The sequence below is a fragment of the Suricata suricatta genome, chromosome 8 (assembly GCF_006229205.1).
Source record: "Suricata suricatta isolate VVHF042 chromosome 8, meerkat_22Aug2017_6uvM2_HiC, whole genome shotgun sequence".
NCBI lineage: Eukaryota > Metazoa > Chordata > Mammalia > Carnivora > Herpestidae > Suricata > Suricata suricatta.
This window is the reverse complement of record NC_043707.1, coordinates 136407785-136422124: the sequence shown is the minus strand read 5'-3', so window position 1 is coordinate 136422124 and position 14340 is coordinate 136407785. Positions and strand designations below refer to the sequence as shown.

General features: G+C 45.9%; 1 protein-coding gene and 1 long non-coding RNA gene across 3 annotated transcripts; one reads left to right on the top strand and one right to left on the bottom strand.

The window, feature by feature from the left end:
• Window positions 1-1945: 1945 nt before the first annotated feature.
• TNFRSF9 (TNF receptor superfamily member 9) lies at window positions 1946-13362 on the bottom strand. 2 transcript variants are annotated; one of them, XM_029948195.1, is made up of 8 exons: window positions 13025-13360; window positions 12092-12275; window positions 11567-11674; window positions 10763-10900; window positions 10257-10323; window positions 7083-7213; window positions 6419-6553; window positions 1946-2272 (listed from the first exon to the last, which is right to left on the bottom strand). In XM_029948195.1, exons 2-8 carry the CDS (start codon window positions 12204-12206, stop codon window positions 2184-2186), a joined length of 783 nt encoding a protein of 260 aa, XP_029804055.1. In that variant the 5' UTR covers window positions 12207-12275; window positions 13025-13360; the 3' UTR covers window positions 1946-2183. The 2 variants fall into 2 exon arrangements, with proteins under 2 accessions (XP_029804055.1, XP_029804056.1); XM_029948196.1 differs by lacking the exon at window positions 11567-11674 and having other exon boundaries at window positions 13025-13362.
• Window positions 13363-13469: 107 nt separating this feature from the next.
• LOC115298977 lies at window positions 13470-14136 on the top strand. Its single transcript, XR_003911914.1, has 2 exons — window positions 13470-13618; window positions 13819-14136. It is a non-coding gene; the product is annotated as an uncharacterized LOC115298977 (long non-coding RNA).
• The last annotated feature ends 204 nt before the right edge of the window (window positions 14137-14340 follow it).

Below are 14340 nucleotides of genomic sequence, written 5' to 3'. Positions count from 1 at the left end.
CTTGCACAAGACACACATTAAAAAACGTTCAGACCAACCTTGTCTCTAATCGCAAAAAAACAAAACAAAACAAAAAAAAACCCTGGAAACAACTCAAATGTCTTTTGGTTCAGAACACATTGATAAAGTATGGCGTATTTGCAAATTATACAGTCATTAAAATGAACGCATTCTAGCGACACATAGTTATGTGAATGAATCTTATAAATAGAATTCTGAGTGATTAAAGCAAGTCACATACAGCACAATACCATTTCATAAAACCAAAAAACTGGCAAAACTAAATAACTTCATTTTGGGGTACATAAATATATGAGCAATGATTTAAAAAAAAAAAACAAGGAAATGGATGGAATGGATGCTTCTGAGAGACGGTGCCCAGGAGTGAGGTGGGGAGGCCGGCAGAAGATGAGAGAAAGAAGCAACAGAGAGATGAATGCTCTGACCTTGACCCTGACCCTATCAAGGGTCAGATGTTAAATATTTCAGGTTTTGTGGGCCATCCAATCTCTTGTCACAACGACTCAACTCTGCTGTTATAATGCAAAAGCCACCTGAGTGTAGCCGAATGTTCCCATAACACTTTATTTATGGACTCCGAAATTTGAACTTTATGTACTTTTGCGTTTCGTGAGAGACTAGTTTTGTTTTGATTTGTTTTTCACTATTTAAACATGTCAATTTTAGCTCATAAGCTGTACAAAGCCTCAGATTTGGTCCTTGGGGGCCTGGCAACTCCTGCTCTAGGAGCCTGGTTCAGCTGTGGGCTCATGGGTGTTCATTCTAGAATGCTCCATTCCTGTTTCATTGATTCGTGCATCAAATATTATGTTTAATGTTTTTCAGAATTAAAAATACAGAAGCCAATTTTTCTAATGGACAAAGCAGATGAAGGGGATTAAGAGATACAAGCTTCCAGTTGTGAAATAAATAAGTCACAGAGACGACAAGCAGCACAAGGGGTACAGTCCGTGACACTGTGATAACGTCCTACGGGCATGGATGGGGACCACACTTACAACCGTGCTGAGCATTGACTAGTGTGCAGAACTGAGCCACTACACTGTGCACCTGAAACTAATATAACATTGCTGGTCAGTTAGACTTCAATAATAAATTTAAAAAATGTTAAACAACAACAAAGAACATAAGCCCTGTCTCAGAGAGGAGGGTCACCAAGCAGAAGACACAAGGGTGGAGGGGACCACAAGACGTGCAAAGACATCCAAAGGCTTCCCAAAACTCCATCTCAAGGTCTGAGATATTTTGCCCTTGACCTCAAATTTGGGCCCTGTCATAATTTCCCTCCTCACATTAGTAGAGCTCATTGCGGCGAATGCCTGAGCCAAGGGGAAATTTGATTGGGGAGATTTCCTGCAATGTGTGGCTTTTCCTCATATTGGTACACACACACACACGTGCACGCGCGCACACACACACGCACGCACACACGCATGCACACATACACGCGCGCACACGCACACACGCACACATACACGCATGCACACATACACGCGCACACACACACGTGCGCGCACACACTCACTCATGCACACGTACACGTGTGTGCGCATGCGCACACACGCACGCACACATACACACACATGCACACACACGCGCACACGCACACATACACGCATGCACACATGCATGCGCGCGCACACACACGTGCGCGCACACACTCACTCATGCACACGTACACGCGTGTGCGCGTGCGCACACACGCATGCACACATACACGCGCATGCGCACACACGCACGCACACATACACGCGCATGCGCGCGCACACGCGCGCACACATACACGCACGCACACATACACGCGCATGCGCACACACGCACAACGGAATTGATTCTGATTATCATTTTAGCTGGACCATTGGGCTACGTAATTTCATTTGAAGTAAAATTCTCTTTGGGATTAAAAAAAGACAGCTCAAGCCTATTAAACATTATCTAGAAAAATGCCCCTTTACCACCACTAGCGTTGTCCCACACGTCCCCTTCAAAGGGACACATTTTTAAAGGCCAACCTGTTAGCTTTTGAGAAAACCCGGGGGGAGGGTAACCCTGAGTCTTATCTAGGATGGCGCTTTTCAGTTCAGAAATCTGTGGCGGTGGGATCACTTGTGCTTCTGCGCTGATTCTCCTCAAGTCGTCGCAGCGGCGCCCGGACGTCAGCCTCACAGCTGACGCTCTCCCTCTTCTTCTTCTGGGAATCGACAGCTACAGGCATCTTCCTCTTGCGCCCTTTGTACTGGTCTCATAAACGCTGAAAAGTAATTTACAAGCAACGAATCTTTTGTTATTTGCTTTAACCATTTTAGAGCCCGGTGCGTCAATCACGGTCCGGGGCATCTCTAACGACAGCAACCACACTCAACTCTGATTTGAGCAAGTTCTTCGACGAGAAAAGCAATAGCACGTAAGAGCGTTTTCTCAGGATTATTTGTGATTTCTTTGTGCCAATGACTCTTGCTGGTCCTGCACAGTGATGGTCTCTATTTGCTACAACGGCTTAGCAACGGGAGCGTGAATCACGAGAACACACAATTAGTCATATCCCAAACGTAACCATAGTTTCAACCCCGCAGTACGTTTGAGTCTTGAGTTGCTTAGGTTACACCCTAGACACCTTCCTTTGAAGAAAATGCTTACGGCACCAAGGTATTAGGTACTCCCACTACTTCCGTCTCTTCGCAATGAAAGAACTGATTTGTGCATTTGCTCCCAGGTTTCCTTTGACACGTCCTGTTACTGCCAAGCAACTCTGCATCTTAAACATTTTTTTTTAAATAGCACGACAAAGCAAAACCACCTGCCTCGGTGTGACATGCTTCCTACTGTAAAAAATCACCAAAGGGAGTGACATCACGAGGAAGGGAACAGAGCTTGCCCCTGACTTTGCTTCCCCCTCGCAAGAAGAACGCCTAATGGCTATTCAAGAACAAGACACCACTGACAGAATCCTAGAAAGCAGGGGTGAGGCCGAAGCGTGCCTCACCTCTGCACCACAGAGACCAAGACAGACCGCAGTCGAAGAGGAAGAGAAGCAGCCCCCGCTGGGCTCACTGCCTTCCATCAGGCCAGCGCCGCACCACGCGGAGCGGTCCCCCGAGCCTCTGGCTCCCCCAGTGCCAGAGAAAAGAGAACCCACAGGGGACCCCCGTGGAAGCCCCTGTTCTGATCTCACGCCCCTGGGATGGCAGCGGAATCTTCAGGAATCTGACTGCACGGAGAAGGGGGAGGAGCCTACAGCCACCTGCGCACAGATCTCGCTCCACAGAGTACGTATCTGCAAAACCAAGTAGCCATCCAGCCCGTACCTTTGTTCACCTGCAGAGCCACGTTGTGGGTTCATCCTGAACAGGGAAGCTGACGGGGTGCAAATCCGCCCGATTCAGATCCTCCAGCAAGGGGTTCTGGCCACCCAGCAAGGTGCCTGGGCCCCCGGCAAGGAGCTGAGCCACAGCTCCACCTGCCGTGGGGACTGAATCCAGCCCCATCTGACCCAAAGGGCCAGTGACAACTCCTGCCCCCCCCCCTCAATTCAATATCCGCGAAAACATCTTTCAGGAATGGAGGGGAAATCAAGACCCTCTCAGATGAAAAACGAAGAGAATTCGTCACCAGAAGTTCTAGCCAGCACAGTAGGTCAAGCAAAAGAAGTAAAACACATACAGATTGGAAAGAAAAAAATAAAACCGTCTCTATTTGCAGGTGACATTATGGTCCATGTGAAATCCCAAGGGATTTACAAAAGGCTCCTCCTATGACAAGTAAGTGAGTTCATTCAACAAAGTCACAGAATACAAGATCAAGTTCCGAAATCCACTGTCTTCCGATATAGGAGCAATGAACAGGTGGAAACCAAAATTTAAGATACAATACTTGCAGTTGTTAAGAAAATGTAAATGCTCGGGGCACCCGGGTGGCTCAGTCGGTAAGCATCCGACTTCGGCTCAGGTCATGATCTCACGGCTTGGGGGTTTGAGCCCCGGGTCAGGCGCTGGGCTGACAGCTGAGAGCCTGGAGCCTGCTTCGGATTCTCTATGTCCCTCTCTCTCTGACCGTCTCCTGCTCTCGTGCTTTCTCTCTCTCTCAAAAATAAATAATAAAAACATTTTTAAAAATAAAAAAAAGAAGATGTAAATGCTAAAGCCTAAAGGTAACAAAATATGTGCAGGATCTGTATGCTGAAAACCACAACATGCTGATGAAAAAAAAAGAATATACACATAATTTGGAGAGACATGTTTCGTTGGATTGGAATACTTTACCTGGCAAAGACATCAGTTCTCACCAAATTAATAGGTTGAACACAATTGCTGTCAGAATCCTAGCTGACTTTTTGTAGATATGGATAAGATTGTCCTGAAATTTATATGGCAATGAGAAGGGGCTAGGGCAACTGGAACCATTTTGGGAAAGAAGAAGAAGGTGGGAACAATCCACCTACCCTCTACCTAAATTCAAACTTGCTTTATAGCTGCCGTAATCAAGACTGTGTGGTATCAGCAGAGAATAAATACACAGATCAGTGGAACAAAAGAGAGAAATCAGAAATAGCGTCCACACAAGTACCAACAACTGATTTCTGACCAAGTCACAAAAGCAATTCAATGGAGGAAAGATAATGTTTTCAACAAATGACACTGGTAAATGGGCATCCATGGGCAAAAATAACTAACTAAATAAATAACATTAAAAAATCTTGATGTAAATCTTTCACGCCTTATATAGTCCTTAGCTAAAAATAAACCATGGATTAAATGTAAGACATTTAGAAGATGACACAGGAGAAAATAAAAATCTTTGCGATCCAGGACTTGGTGAGAAGTTCTCAGACATGACTCCAAAAATGAAAAAAAAAAACAAACCTGGCAAATTGAACTTTATCAAAATTTTTTTCTAGGGGCGCCTGGCTGATTTAGTCGGTGAAGTGTGTGACTCTCGATCTCAAGGTTGTGAGTTCGAGCCCCACAATGGGTGTAGAGATTACTTAAAAATAAAATCTTAAAAAAATAAAATAAAATAAAACCTTTTTCTCTGCAGAAGACACCATGAAGAGGAAGAAACGGCGAGCTGCATGGTGGGTGGAAATAATCACAAACCACACATCTGACAAAGAACTCATCGAGGAGATATGAAGAACTCTCAAAGGTCAACAGTAAGACAGACAAACAAAAATCCAATCAGAAAACAGACTAAGGGCATGAAGGAACCTTTCACTGAGGAAAATACACAGATGGAAAGTAAGTACATGAGAAGATGTTTGTTCGATCCTTAGGGGAAGGCAATTGAAGACCAAAGGGAGTGACCACCATATGCCTCTTAAAACAGCTGGATGAGAAACTGTGAGGGGCGTCTGGGGGGCTCAGTCGGTTAAGCGTCCGGCTTTGGCTCAGGTCATGATCTCCTGGTTCGTGGTTCAGGCCCTGTGTCAGGCTCTGTGCTGACAGCTCAGAGCCTGGAGCCTGCCTCAGATTCTATGTCTCCCTCTCTCTCTCTGCCCCTCCCCTGCTTGCGCGCGGGCTGTCTCTCTCTGTCTCTCAAAAAGAAAAAAAGAAAAAAAAAGAAAGAAAGAAAGAAACTGGCCGTACAAAATGCTGATAAGGATGAGGAGAAATGATTGCCCGTACACCACTGGTGCAATGGCAAATGGTCCAACTCTTCTGGAAAATAGTTCAGCAGTTTCTTAAAACAACAAACATAGGCCTACCGTATGACCCAGAAATCGCACCCCTGGGCATTTATTTCAAGATATGAAAATGTAGGTCCGTGTGGAACTTGTACGTGATTACTCACTAAGACTTGACATGTAATAGTCAAAACTAGAAACAACGAAAATGTCTCTCAGTGGGCGAATGGTCAAACAAACCAAGGGTCAACGATGCCACGGAATGCTAGTCAGTGGTAAAAAAAAAAAAGAAGAAGAAGAAGAAAAAAAAACCCATTGAAGCACATCATGCCTCAGGATCTCAGTGACAAGAAAGTTTCTGCAAATGACCTTAAACCTTAAAAAATGGATTACAGTTCATTGCAGCTCACTAATTCCCCATCACTACTGTCCCAACGCATTTTCATAAGGAACTTCATTGTAGCCGGGGGTGAAGGTGGGAAGGATAATTCTTTAAATCAGAGGTCTTGGTGAGAGCTGAGGGGATAACTCTCTGTTTTCCTGTGCGTTGTAGGATTTTAGCAGCATCTCCGACTCCATTCACTAGGTGCCCTCCACCCACCAAGGATGCGACCAGCGAGACTGTCTCCAGACATCGCCAAGTGTTGCCTTGGGGGCAAGGTTGCCCCCGCCGGATCACCATGTGCTATACTAACCGGAACAAGACCTATGTCCTCCCTGCTATAAAAACTCTTGCCTCAAAAGAGCTCATAACAAACACACTGATGCTGGTCTTACGTTGTTTGAATAAATACAGGAGTTTCTTTCTGCCATGTTTAACGATAGAGATGCGGAGAGCCAGGATGAACACCAGGAACAGCACGGCAACCGACATCAGTGCGAGGAAGAAGATGATGACCTGGGGGGCATGACCTGCAGACGGAGCAAAGGGAGAAAAGCATGCAGATACACAGTTCCGCAAATCTCCTTCCATGTACGTAAGTATCGATCCCATTGGGAAACCCCCATTCGCGAGGCCAAGTGGTACCTCGGACCTCGAGAACCAGCTAACCTAATCAATCTGCCTGTATATGAGAAACCTCTTTTTAAAAACCCGAGTAATTTTCCTAAAGGCCCACACAAAGTAAGTGGTTTGACTTCTCTGGAATATAGAAAATATGGGACGCTATGCCCGCCTTCACTTGGCATTATCGAGGTGAGGTGAGGTCCTTATCTGGGCCAAGCCTCCCCTTGCTCTGCTTACTAACAGGTGTCTCAAACTGCATGGCGAACACTTGGAGAAAATTGGGGGGCTTGTTGATGCTGGGACACAGAAGGAAGGCACCCAGGGGGCGCCTGCAGTAGGTGGAGATGTGAGACATCATGGCGTTGGGGAGACTGAGATTCCGATCAGAACGGCCATAATGCGTCCGCTCGGATTTAACAGCAACGGGCCGGCTACCTGGGTCTGTTGCAGGGACAGGCAGGGTGGCAGAGGTCGTGCCCGGAGAGAAGTCGGCCAAAGCTGGGCCACACACCGCGTCACTCTCCTTGGTCCCGTTCACAAGTACGGACTTGCCATCCTGTGAGCAGCTTAGACAGTCCAACGAAAAGAGTTCAGATCATTCATTTAGGTCCAGGTCATTCTACTTAAAGCTACCGACATCTTCCAACCAATAAGGCAGCCTAGTGACAAAGCTGTGAGGATCTGGGTTCATAAAGATATTTGGAAAATGCCCACTCGACTGGCTGGCTTCCTCCCACGTTTTCTACCCACCTACCCAGATTCTTCTTTCTTCCCAGGCCTTGTCCTGTCCTGGCTTGGTTCAGATTGTTTGGACTGGCTAGTCTCTCACCCTCAATTTCTTTCAATGTTTAAGAATTTTTTTAATGTTTATTTATTTTTGAGAGAGAGAGAGAGACAGAGCATGAGTACAAGAGGGGCAGAGAAAGAGAGAGAGACACAGGATCTGAAGCAGGACCCAGGTTCTGAGCTGTCAGCACAGAGCCTGACGCAGGGCTCGAACCCACGAACTGTGAGATCATGACCTCAGCTAAAGTCGGACGCTTGACTGACTGAGCCACCCAGGCGCCCTACCCTGTCTCACCTTCACTTTTTCAAGTGTATTTAACCATGTCTGGCATACAGGAAGGACAGAAAACAGCATAAGGATTGGGAGTTCCTAACCCTAGGACATGTTGGCATCAGACAGACTAGGGTTTGAGCCCAAGGTCTGTCCCTTTGCAGAATGACCATGGGCAAGTTAGGAAATCTCGCTAAGCCTCAGTTTTCTCAACTGCAAAATAAGGAAAACATACTTCCAGCACTGTTGTGAAGAGCAAATGAATGACCCCAAGGGTATACTTTTATGGGCTGGACTTTATGAAACCAGACCCACACATCCCAATAACTGGTGCTATCACCATTGCCGCCACCACCACCATCATCACCATCGTCGTCATTGTCTTCATGTCTTGTCCCTTGTCCCGTTGCCTAATGTAAACTCACTCATTTTCCAAAGCCCAGTCCAATCCCGCTTCCCACACAGACTCACTGACTTCTCTGAACTGTCTGTGTCATAAGAACTTAAAAGAAAAAACCTCTCCAATCTGTATGAACCAATATTTTTGTAAAACCTAAGAATGTAAATGTAAAATAATAATCAAAATGATTTTCTAGGAAGGGGCGCCTGGGTGGCTCAGTTGGTTAAGCGTCCGACTTCGGCCCAGGTCATGATCTCACGGTTTGTGGGTTCAAGCCCCACATCGGGCTCTGTGCTGACAGCTCGGAGCCTGGAGCCTGCTTCAGATTCTGTGTCTCCCTCTCTCTCTATTCCTCCCCTGCTCATGTTCTGTCTCTCTGTCTCTCTCTCAAAAATAAATAAACATTAAAAATTTAAAAATAAATAAATAAATAACAAAAATAAAAAGTAAAAAAAAAAAGGTTTTCTAGTAAGAAAGTCAAATGAAGAAGAAACAAGGCATACAAAAATACAAGACCTCAATTTTTATTAGGTGATCTTGCCAATTAGCTGAAAAGTTTCTAAATGCTTATTCTTTTTAAAAGACTTTTTTTTTTTTTGAGAGACAGAGAGAGGCAGCACAAGCAGGGGAGGGTCAGAGAAAGAGGGAGACACAGAATCTGAAGCAGGCTCCAGGCTCTGAGCTGTCAGCATAGAGCCCGACACGGGGCCTGAACCCACGAACTGTGAGATCATGACCTGAGCCAAAGCCAGACGCTTAATTGACTGAGCCCCCCAGACGCCCCTCTAAATGCTTATTCTTGACGTGTGTAGTGCTCTTGCCATGGGCAGACACCTGTCTCTAGGCACCTGTCCACAGACTACACTTGGAGGAGCTCTGGTCCCGACCACACAAAGCAACAGCATATTCTCATGTGTGCCATTGGCTGTTTTACTTCCGTGACGGTCGTGTTTGCCCAGGTAGATGTATATTTCTGAGGGTAGGAGACAGGCTTCCCTTCCCGTACAGTCGCAGGGTTGGCAGTGTGCCTTGGAGATGGGCTGATCGACAAGGACAGGTTAAGAGGCAGCGCAGAGATTGGAAAGACACAGAACAGAACATCCGGGGCGGAGGGGCTGAGAGTAACAAAGTTCCAGCAAATGTGAGCTAAACGCTCTGGGCATTGCTTCTGGAGAAGATGCCCGCCTTGTGCATCAAATCACTGTTACCTTATGGAGGTCCCTGCTGCCTATTCTTTTTTTTTTTTTTTGCATTTTATTTATTTATTTGTAATAGTTTATTTTCAAATAGGTTTCCATGCAACACCCAGTGCTTCTCCCCACAAGTGCCCCGCACCATGACCATCACCCCCTCCCCCTCCCCCTTCAGTCCATGGTTCGTTTTCAGTATTCAGTAGTCTCCCATGATCTGTGTCCCTCCCTCTCCCCTGCTCTCTTTCCCCCTTCCTCTCCCTTATGTCCTCTGTTAGGTTTTTCCTGTTAGACCTATGAATGCAAACATATGGTATCAATCCTTCTCTGCCTGACTTATTTCGCTTAGCATGACACCCTCGAGGTCCATCCACTTTCCTACAAATGGCCAGATGTCATTCCCTCTCATTGCCATGTGGTACTCCATCGTGTATATAAACCACATCTTCTTGATCCACTCATCAGGTGATGGACATTTAGGCTCTTTCCATGATTTGGCTATTGTTGACAGTGCTGCTATGAACATTGGGGTACATGTGCCCCTATGTATCAGCACCCCTGTATCCCTTGGGTAGATCCCCAGCAGTGCTATTGCTGAGTCATAGGGGAGTTCCACTGATAGTTTTGTGAGGAACCTCCACACTGTTTTCCAGAGTGGCTGCACCAGTTTACATTCCCACCAACAGTGTAGGAGGGGGCCCGTCTCTCCACACCCTCGCCCCATGCTGCCTATTCTTTTGTCCTTCTACGCCCATACTTGATAAGATTTTTTAAGTAGCTCCAAGCTCCAGGGGCTTGAACTCACAACCCTGAGACCAGGAGTCGCACGGCCCACCGAGGGAGCTAGCCAGGCGCCCCAGTGTACTTGATAGATGTTTAAAAGCTTCAATGAAAACATTCTTTGTCTTTAAAAAGGTTAACCCAGATTCTTTATTTTGAAAACAAAAGGAAATTATACATACTTTTTCCAGGGTCGACACATCCCATGTTTCTGGTCATTAAATGTCCCAAAGAAGCAGTCTTTACAACCTTGAATAAAGATTAAAGCAACAATAAGAAAGGGAATATTCTCCTGATTTTACAGCCCTTCCCACGATGAACATAATTACATAATAATAAAGCCATTAACTTAATACAATCTACACAGACTGGTCAACGATGCTCCTGGAAATGAAACCCCAAGAGGATTAAGATTTCGTTCTAATTGTACAGAGAGAATTGTATATATATGTAGAGAATGTACGAAAACACACAATCCTGCTGAATAACAAATGTTGTGATTTCAAGTTTTTTTCCATTGATTGAAAAATAATTTTGTAAACATCATAGACTTGGCTCAGTGGTTCATTGTGTATTACTTTAAGGTTCTACTAATCTGCTCTACTTTATATTCAAAGGACCAAGACCTAAACCAATGACATGCATCTAGGAACCAGACTTGCACTAGGTTGAAGAAGAGTGAACTCACCCTCTTTGGTTAATTCTTGGCCTTGTTTGCAATCCTGCTCACACATGGCACACCTTTCCCCCAAGCAGTGGAATCCCGAGATGCACTCACACTCTGCATTGCTGGTGGGGGAACACATTTTCTTGGTCCTGAAAACACCTACAAAGTTTCCCAGTGTTACGTGACACTTGACCTCCGAACTCAGGAAGGAAATTTATGTTCTTTGATTTAAAAGAAACAAATAAACCCTGTTCAAAAACAAACAAACCCAAAAAAACAAACAAAAAACAGCCACATGCTCACTCCACTTAAAGTATAAAGTTTCTTTTTAAATCTCTATAGAAGGCATTTTTACATCATCCTAATTAAAAGCTTCTTTCTTGTCAAATGTGTGTTTCCTCTAATACTTAAAAGCTCAATCCACAAATTACTGTGCTTACAGTGAATTATTTTACTGGACTTGCCTTTTGACAAAGGAACCGGAATATTTAACACTGAACACTTTCCACTGAGATCAATGCACTATGGAATAAGAACCTGCCTTCCCAACACAGGTCCGGGTAAACAATCCATCTATAAAATTTTTTTAAGTGTTGTGTGTGTGTGTGTGTGTGTGTGCATGCGTGTGTGAGGGAGTGAGGGGTTGTCGGGGGAGAGGGGCAGAGAGAGAGAGGGAGACACAGAACCCCAAGCAGGCTCCGGGCTATCGGCACAGAGCCAGATGCAGGGCTCGAACTCACAAACTGCGAGATCATGACTTGAGCCAAAGTCAAATTCCCAACCGACTGAGCCGCCCAGGTGTCCCATACGTCTTTTAAGTCATACCTGCACACTGCCTGCATAGGTTGCACGCCCTTTGTCCACTGGTGCTGGAGAAACTATTTGAAGGGCATGGAATGCAGATCTGACTCTTGTTCCCCCCACAGAAAGTACCTAGGAAGATAGATAAGAGCTATGCGTGTTTGACAATGGACAGTCAGACAATGGACAGTCACCACCCAAAGCATTATGAAGTTAACAAGGAAACTAGAATACAAAACAATGATTCATTTCTAGGTGGTGCAGTGATACACTCTTCTGACGGACTTTCTAGAACTGCAAGATTGCCCTTAGCGGAGCCACAGAGCTACAACCAACGGAGTGTAGATACTGCAACAAATAAACCAACATAAAGAAAACGGTTTCCTTTATCTGTCAAGTTCGCCCAGCGGAAATGTAGCATCCAGGAAATATTTGTCAATGAATGAATACAACAGCCTTGAAACAGAGCTTGTTAGCCCTGAGTACTAGATGAACTGGACCATGTGTTCAGCAGAAGAGATCAAACACACATGTTAATCTGGTTCTTACCAGCTGGGCATTTGCTACAGGAATCCTGCATTGATCTTGACCTCTCCAAATTCACGACCAACAACACAGTAGCCATGATGTTGTAGTAGCCACTGCCCATGATGAAATCTTGCATAGGTATGAAACAAGCAAGGCAGATTCCAGGAGGATTTTAATCAAAGTACCGGGTTTCGCAAATACCACTCTGCAAAAGGTAAAAAGAAAAAGATTCTCCTTTTAAGAATTATCTACATTTGGGCCATCACCTCTGCAATTCCACAAGACCATGTGGGGTTTTTCAGAAACAACCATTGATGGAATATTGTGGGAAAGCGGAGAAGTCATAGATGCTTCTATGAGAAGGCAGGCATGGCTACACAGAGCTTCGTGCAGGTTCACCGAAGTGCACTTTCCAACACGTTCTGCCAAAATGCAGAAATAACAATAGCAAGAACTTTTGGGGACTTTCATAGACATGTAGCATTGCCGTCCAGGTTTCAACAATGCCAGCTGCTCGCTGCCTCTGGGACAGAGCTCTGAAAATGACAATCTGTCAACAATCTGCAGTCGGATCTAACAGTTCAGCCCGCGGGGAGAGATCTCCTGACCGCCCCCCCCCCCCCCCCCCCCCCCCCCCCCCCCCCCCCCCCGTCAGAACAATACATGAAAATCACAACAGCTAATCGCTACAACGTTGAGGCCCCTCTCTGCTCAACTCATGGCCACATTTTCTTAACGGACATATATTTGTCCATTTTGAGGTTTGAAGCTCACAGAGTAACAAAGCTAAGAAGTAAGAAATCTCCTTAGGCCAGGTTCTTGGTCTTTATTTAATAGGCTATGGAATAAAAGTTATTAGAAGTTGGAAGGGGAACAAGTCTAGAGCTGGAGAAACAGAATCAAGCTTCTGGCCCCCCCAACTCCATCCCCCCCGACGGCCCCGAATGGACAAACCTTGAGATCTCGGGGCTGGTGCAGAGTTTCCACTTTCCACTCCTCGATCTTCAGAGCAGCGAGCTTCTGACGCTCAGAGAGGGGCTGCAGGTCAAGGGCTGGAGTTGGGTGACTCAGCTGGGGGCGGGGCCTCGTGGGAAATCCCCGCCGCAGCTCTGCGGAGTTGCTGCTTGATATTTGCTGACCCCAAAATCCCCCAGAGCCCCCGTCTCCACTTGATAATGGCACTTCGAGCCATTTCTTGGAAGCAGCTCTCTGCCCTTAGGACATCTCTCTGATGGCTTTGGGGAAAGGGTTTTGTCCTGTTTTAAAAGTCTTCCAGGCCAAAACCTTGAACGGCTCCTTCACATATTTGAGGTGTTGGGGGTGAAGCCCACCTCTTAAATGAATACCAGCATTTTTGCCACAGCCTGCCTGTCGCCTGTGTAATAATAATGATTCTAGAACTCTCACTCACTGAGTGCGCTGATGTGCCCGGCATCATGTAAGCACTTGAACGAATCCTCTCCTCAGAAGAGCCCCAGGAGCTGGTACCATCATTACTATTAGAAGACATTATGCAAATGAGAACACTGTGCCTATGAGTCTAGCCAGGTAAGCAGCAGGACGGGGAGTCAGGATTAGAACCCAGGTCCACCTGATTCCTTTCTACTGCACTCCTGGCGGTGCAGGTGAGGTGCGGGAAGAAGGAAGGAGAAATAGCATGGAATTTATACGGTGGATGCCTTTGGGTAGACTTGAGATCTATGAAGGTCTTATGGAAAACCATTATTTCCGGTTTTGTTTTCTATAAGGAAGAGGAAGAGGAAGAAGGGAGCAGGGAAGGAGAGGTGGAGGAGGCGGTCAGGCAGGAGGAGGAGAGGAAGATGCTCTCGAGAAATGAGGATGAACCTGCCCAGTCCTGAGAGGCTACGGGCGCCCAGGAAGACGACCGAGGAAACTATCTAGCAAGAGTCATTTCAACTAAAACAGAAGGTTTTCTGTTAGGATCCAAACAGAAAAGAACTATTTCCCCTGAGGAGACATGGGGGCTTGGTGTCAAACTGGGGTATGAAGACAGGGGAGGAGGGAGCTAATGTTTATTAAACACTAGCTACGTGCTAAGCACTTTACATGTTTCCGTGATTCCTATCCTACCACCATGCTCCTGTTGTCCACCAAAAAAAAAAAAAAGGGAGGAAAGAGAACCTGGACCCCATGGTCCAGATGGTCTAAGTATTCAAGGACCTCTGGGACCTGATCTGAAGTCTCTGTTTAAAAAAATTAATGGGTGCCTGGGCGGCCCAGTCAGTTAAGTGTCCGACTTCAGCTCAGAT

What these genes read in the sequence shown, in the direction of transcription:
- TNFRSF9 (XM_029948195.1), bottom strand. Translation starts at nt 12,206, where the DNA reads ATGCAAGATTTCATCATGGGCAGTGGCTACTACAACATCATGGCTACT. An exon ending in CCTATGCAGGCAGTGTGCAG is followed by an intron (nt 10,901 to 11,566) that starts GTATGACTTAAA and finishes GAAACTTTGTAG; the next exon opens with GTGTTTTCAGGACCAAGAAA. An exon ending in ATGTGTCGACCCTGGAAAAA is followed by an intron (nt 7,214 to 10,256) that starts GTATGTATAATT and finishes GGACTGTCTAAG; the next exon opens with CTGCTCACAGGATGGCAAGT.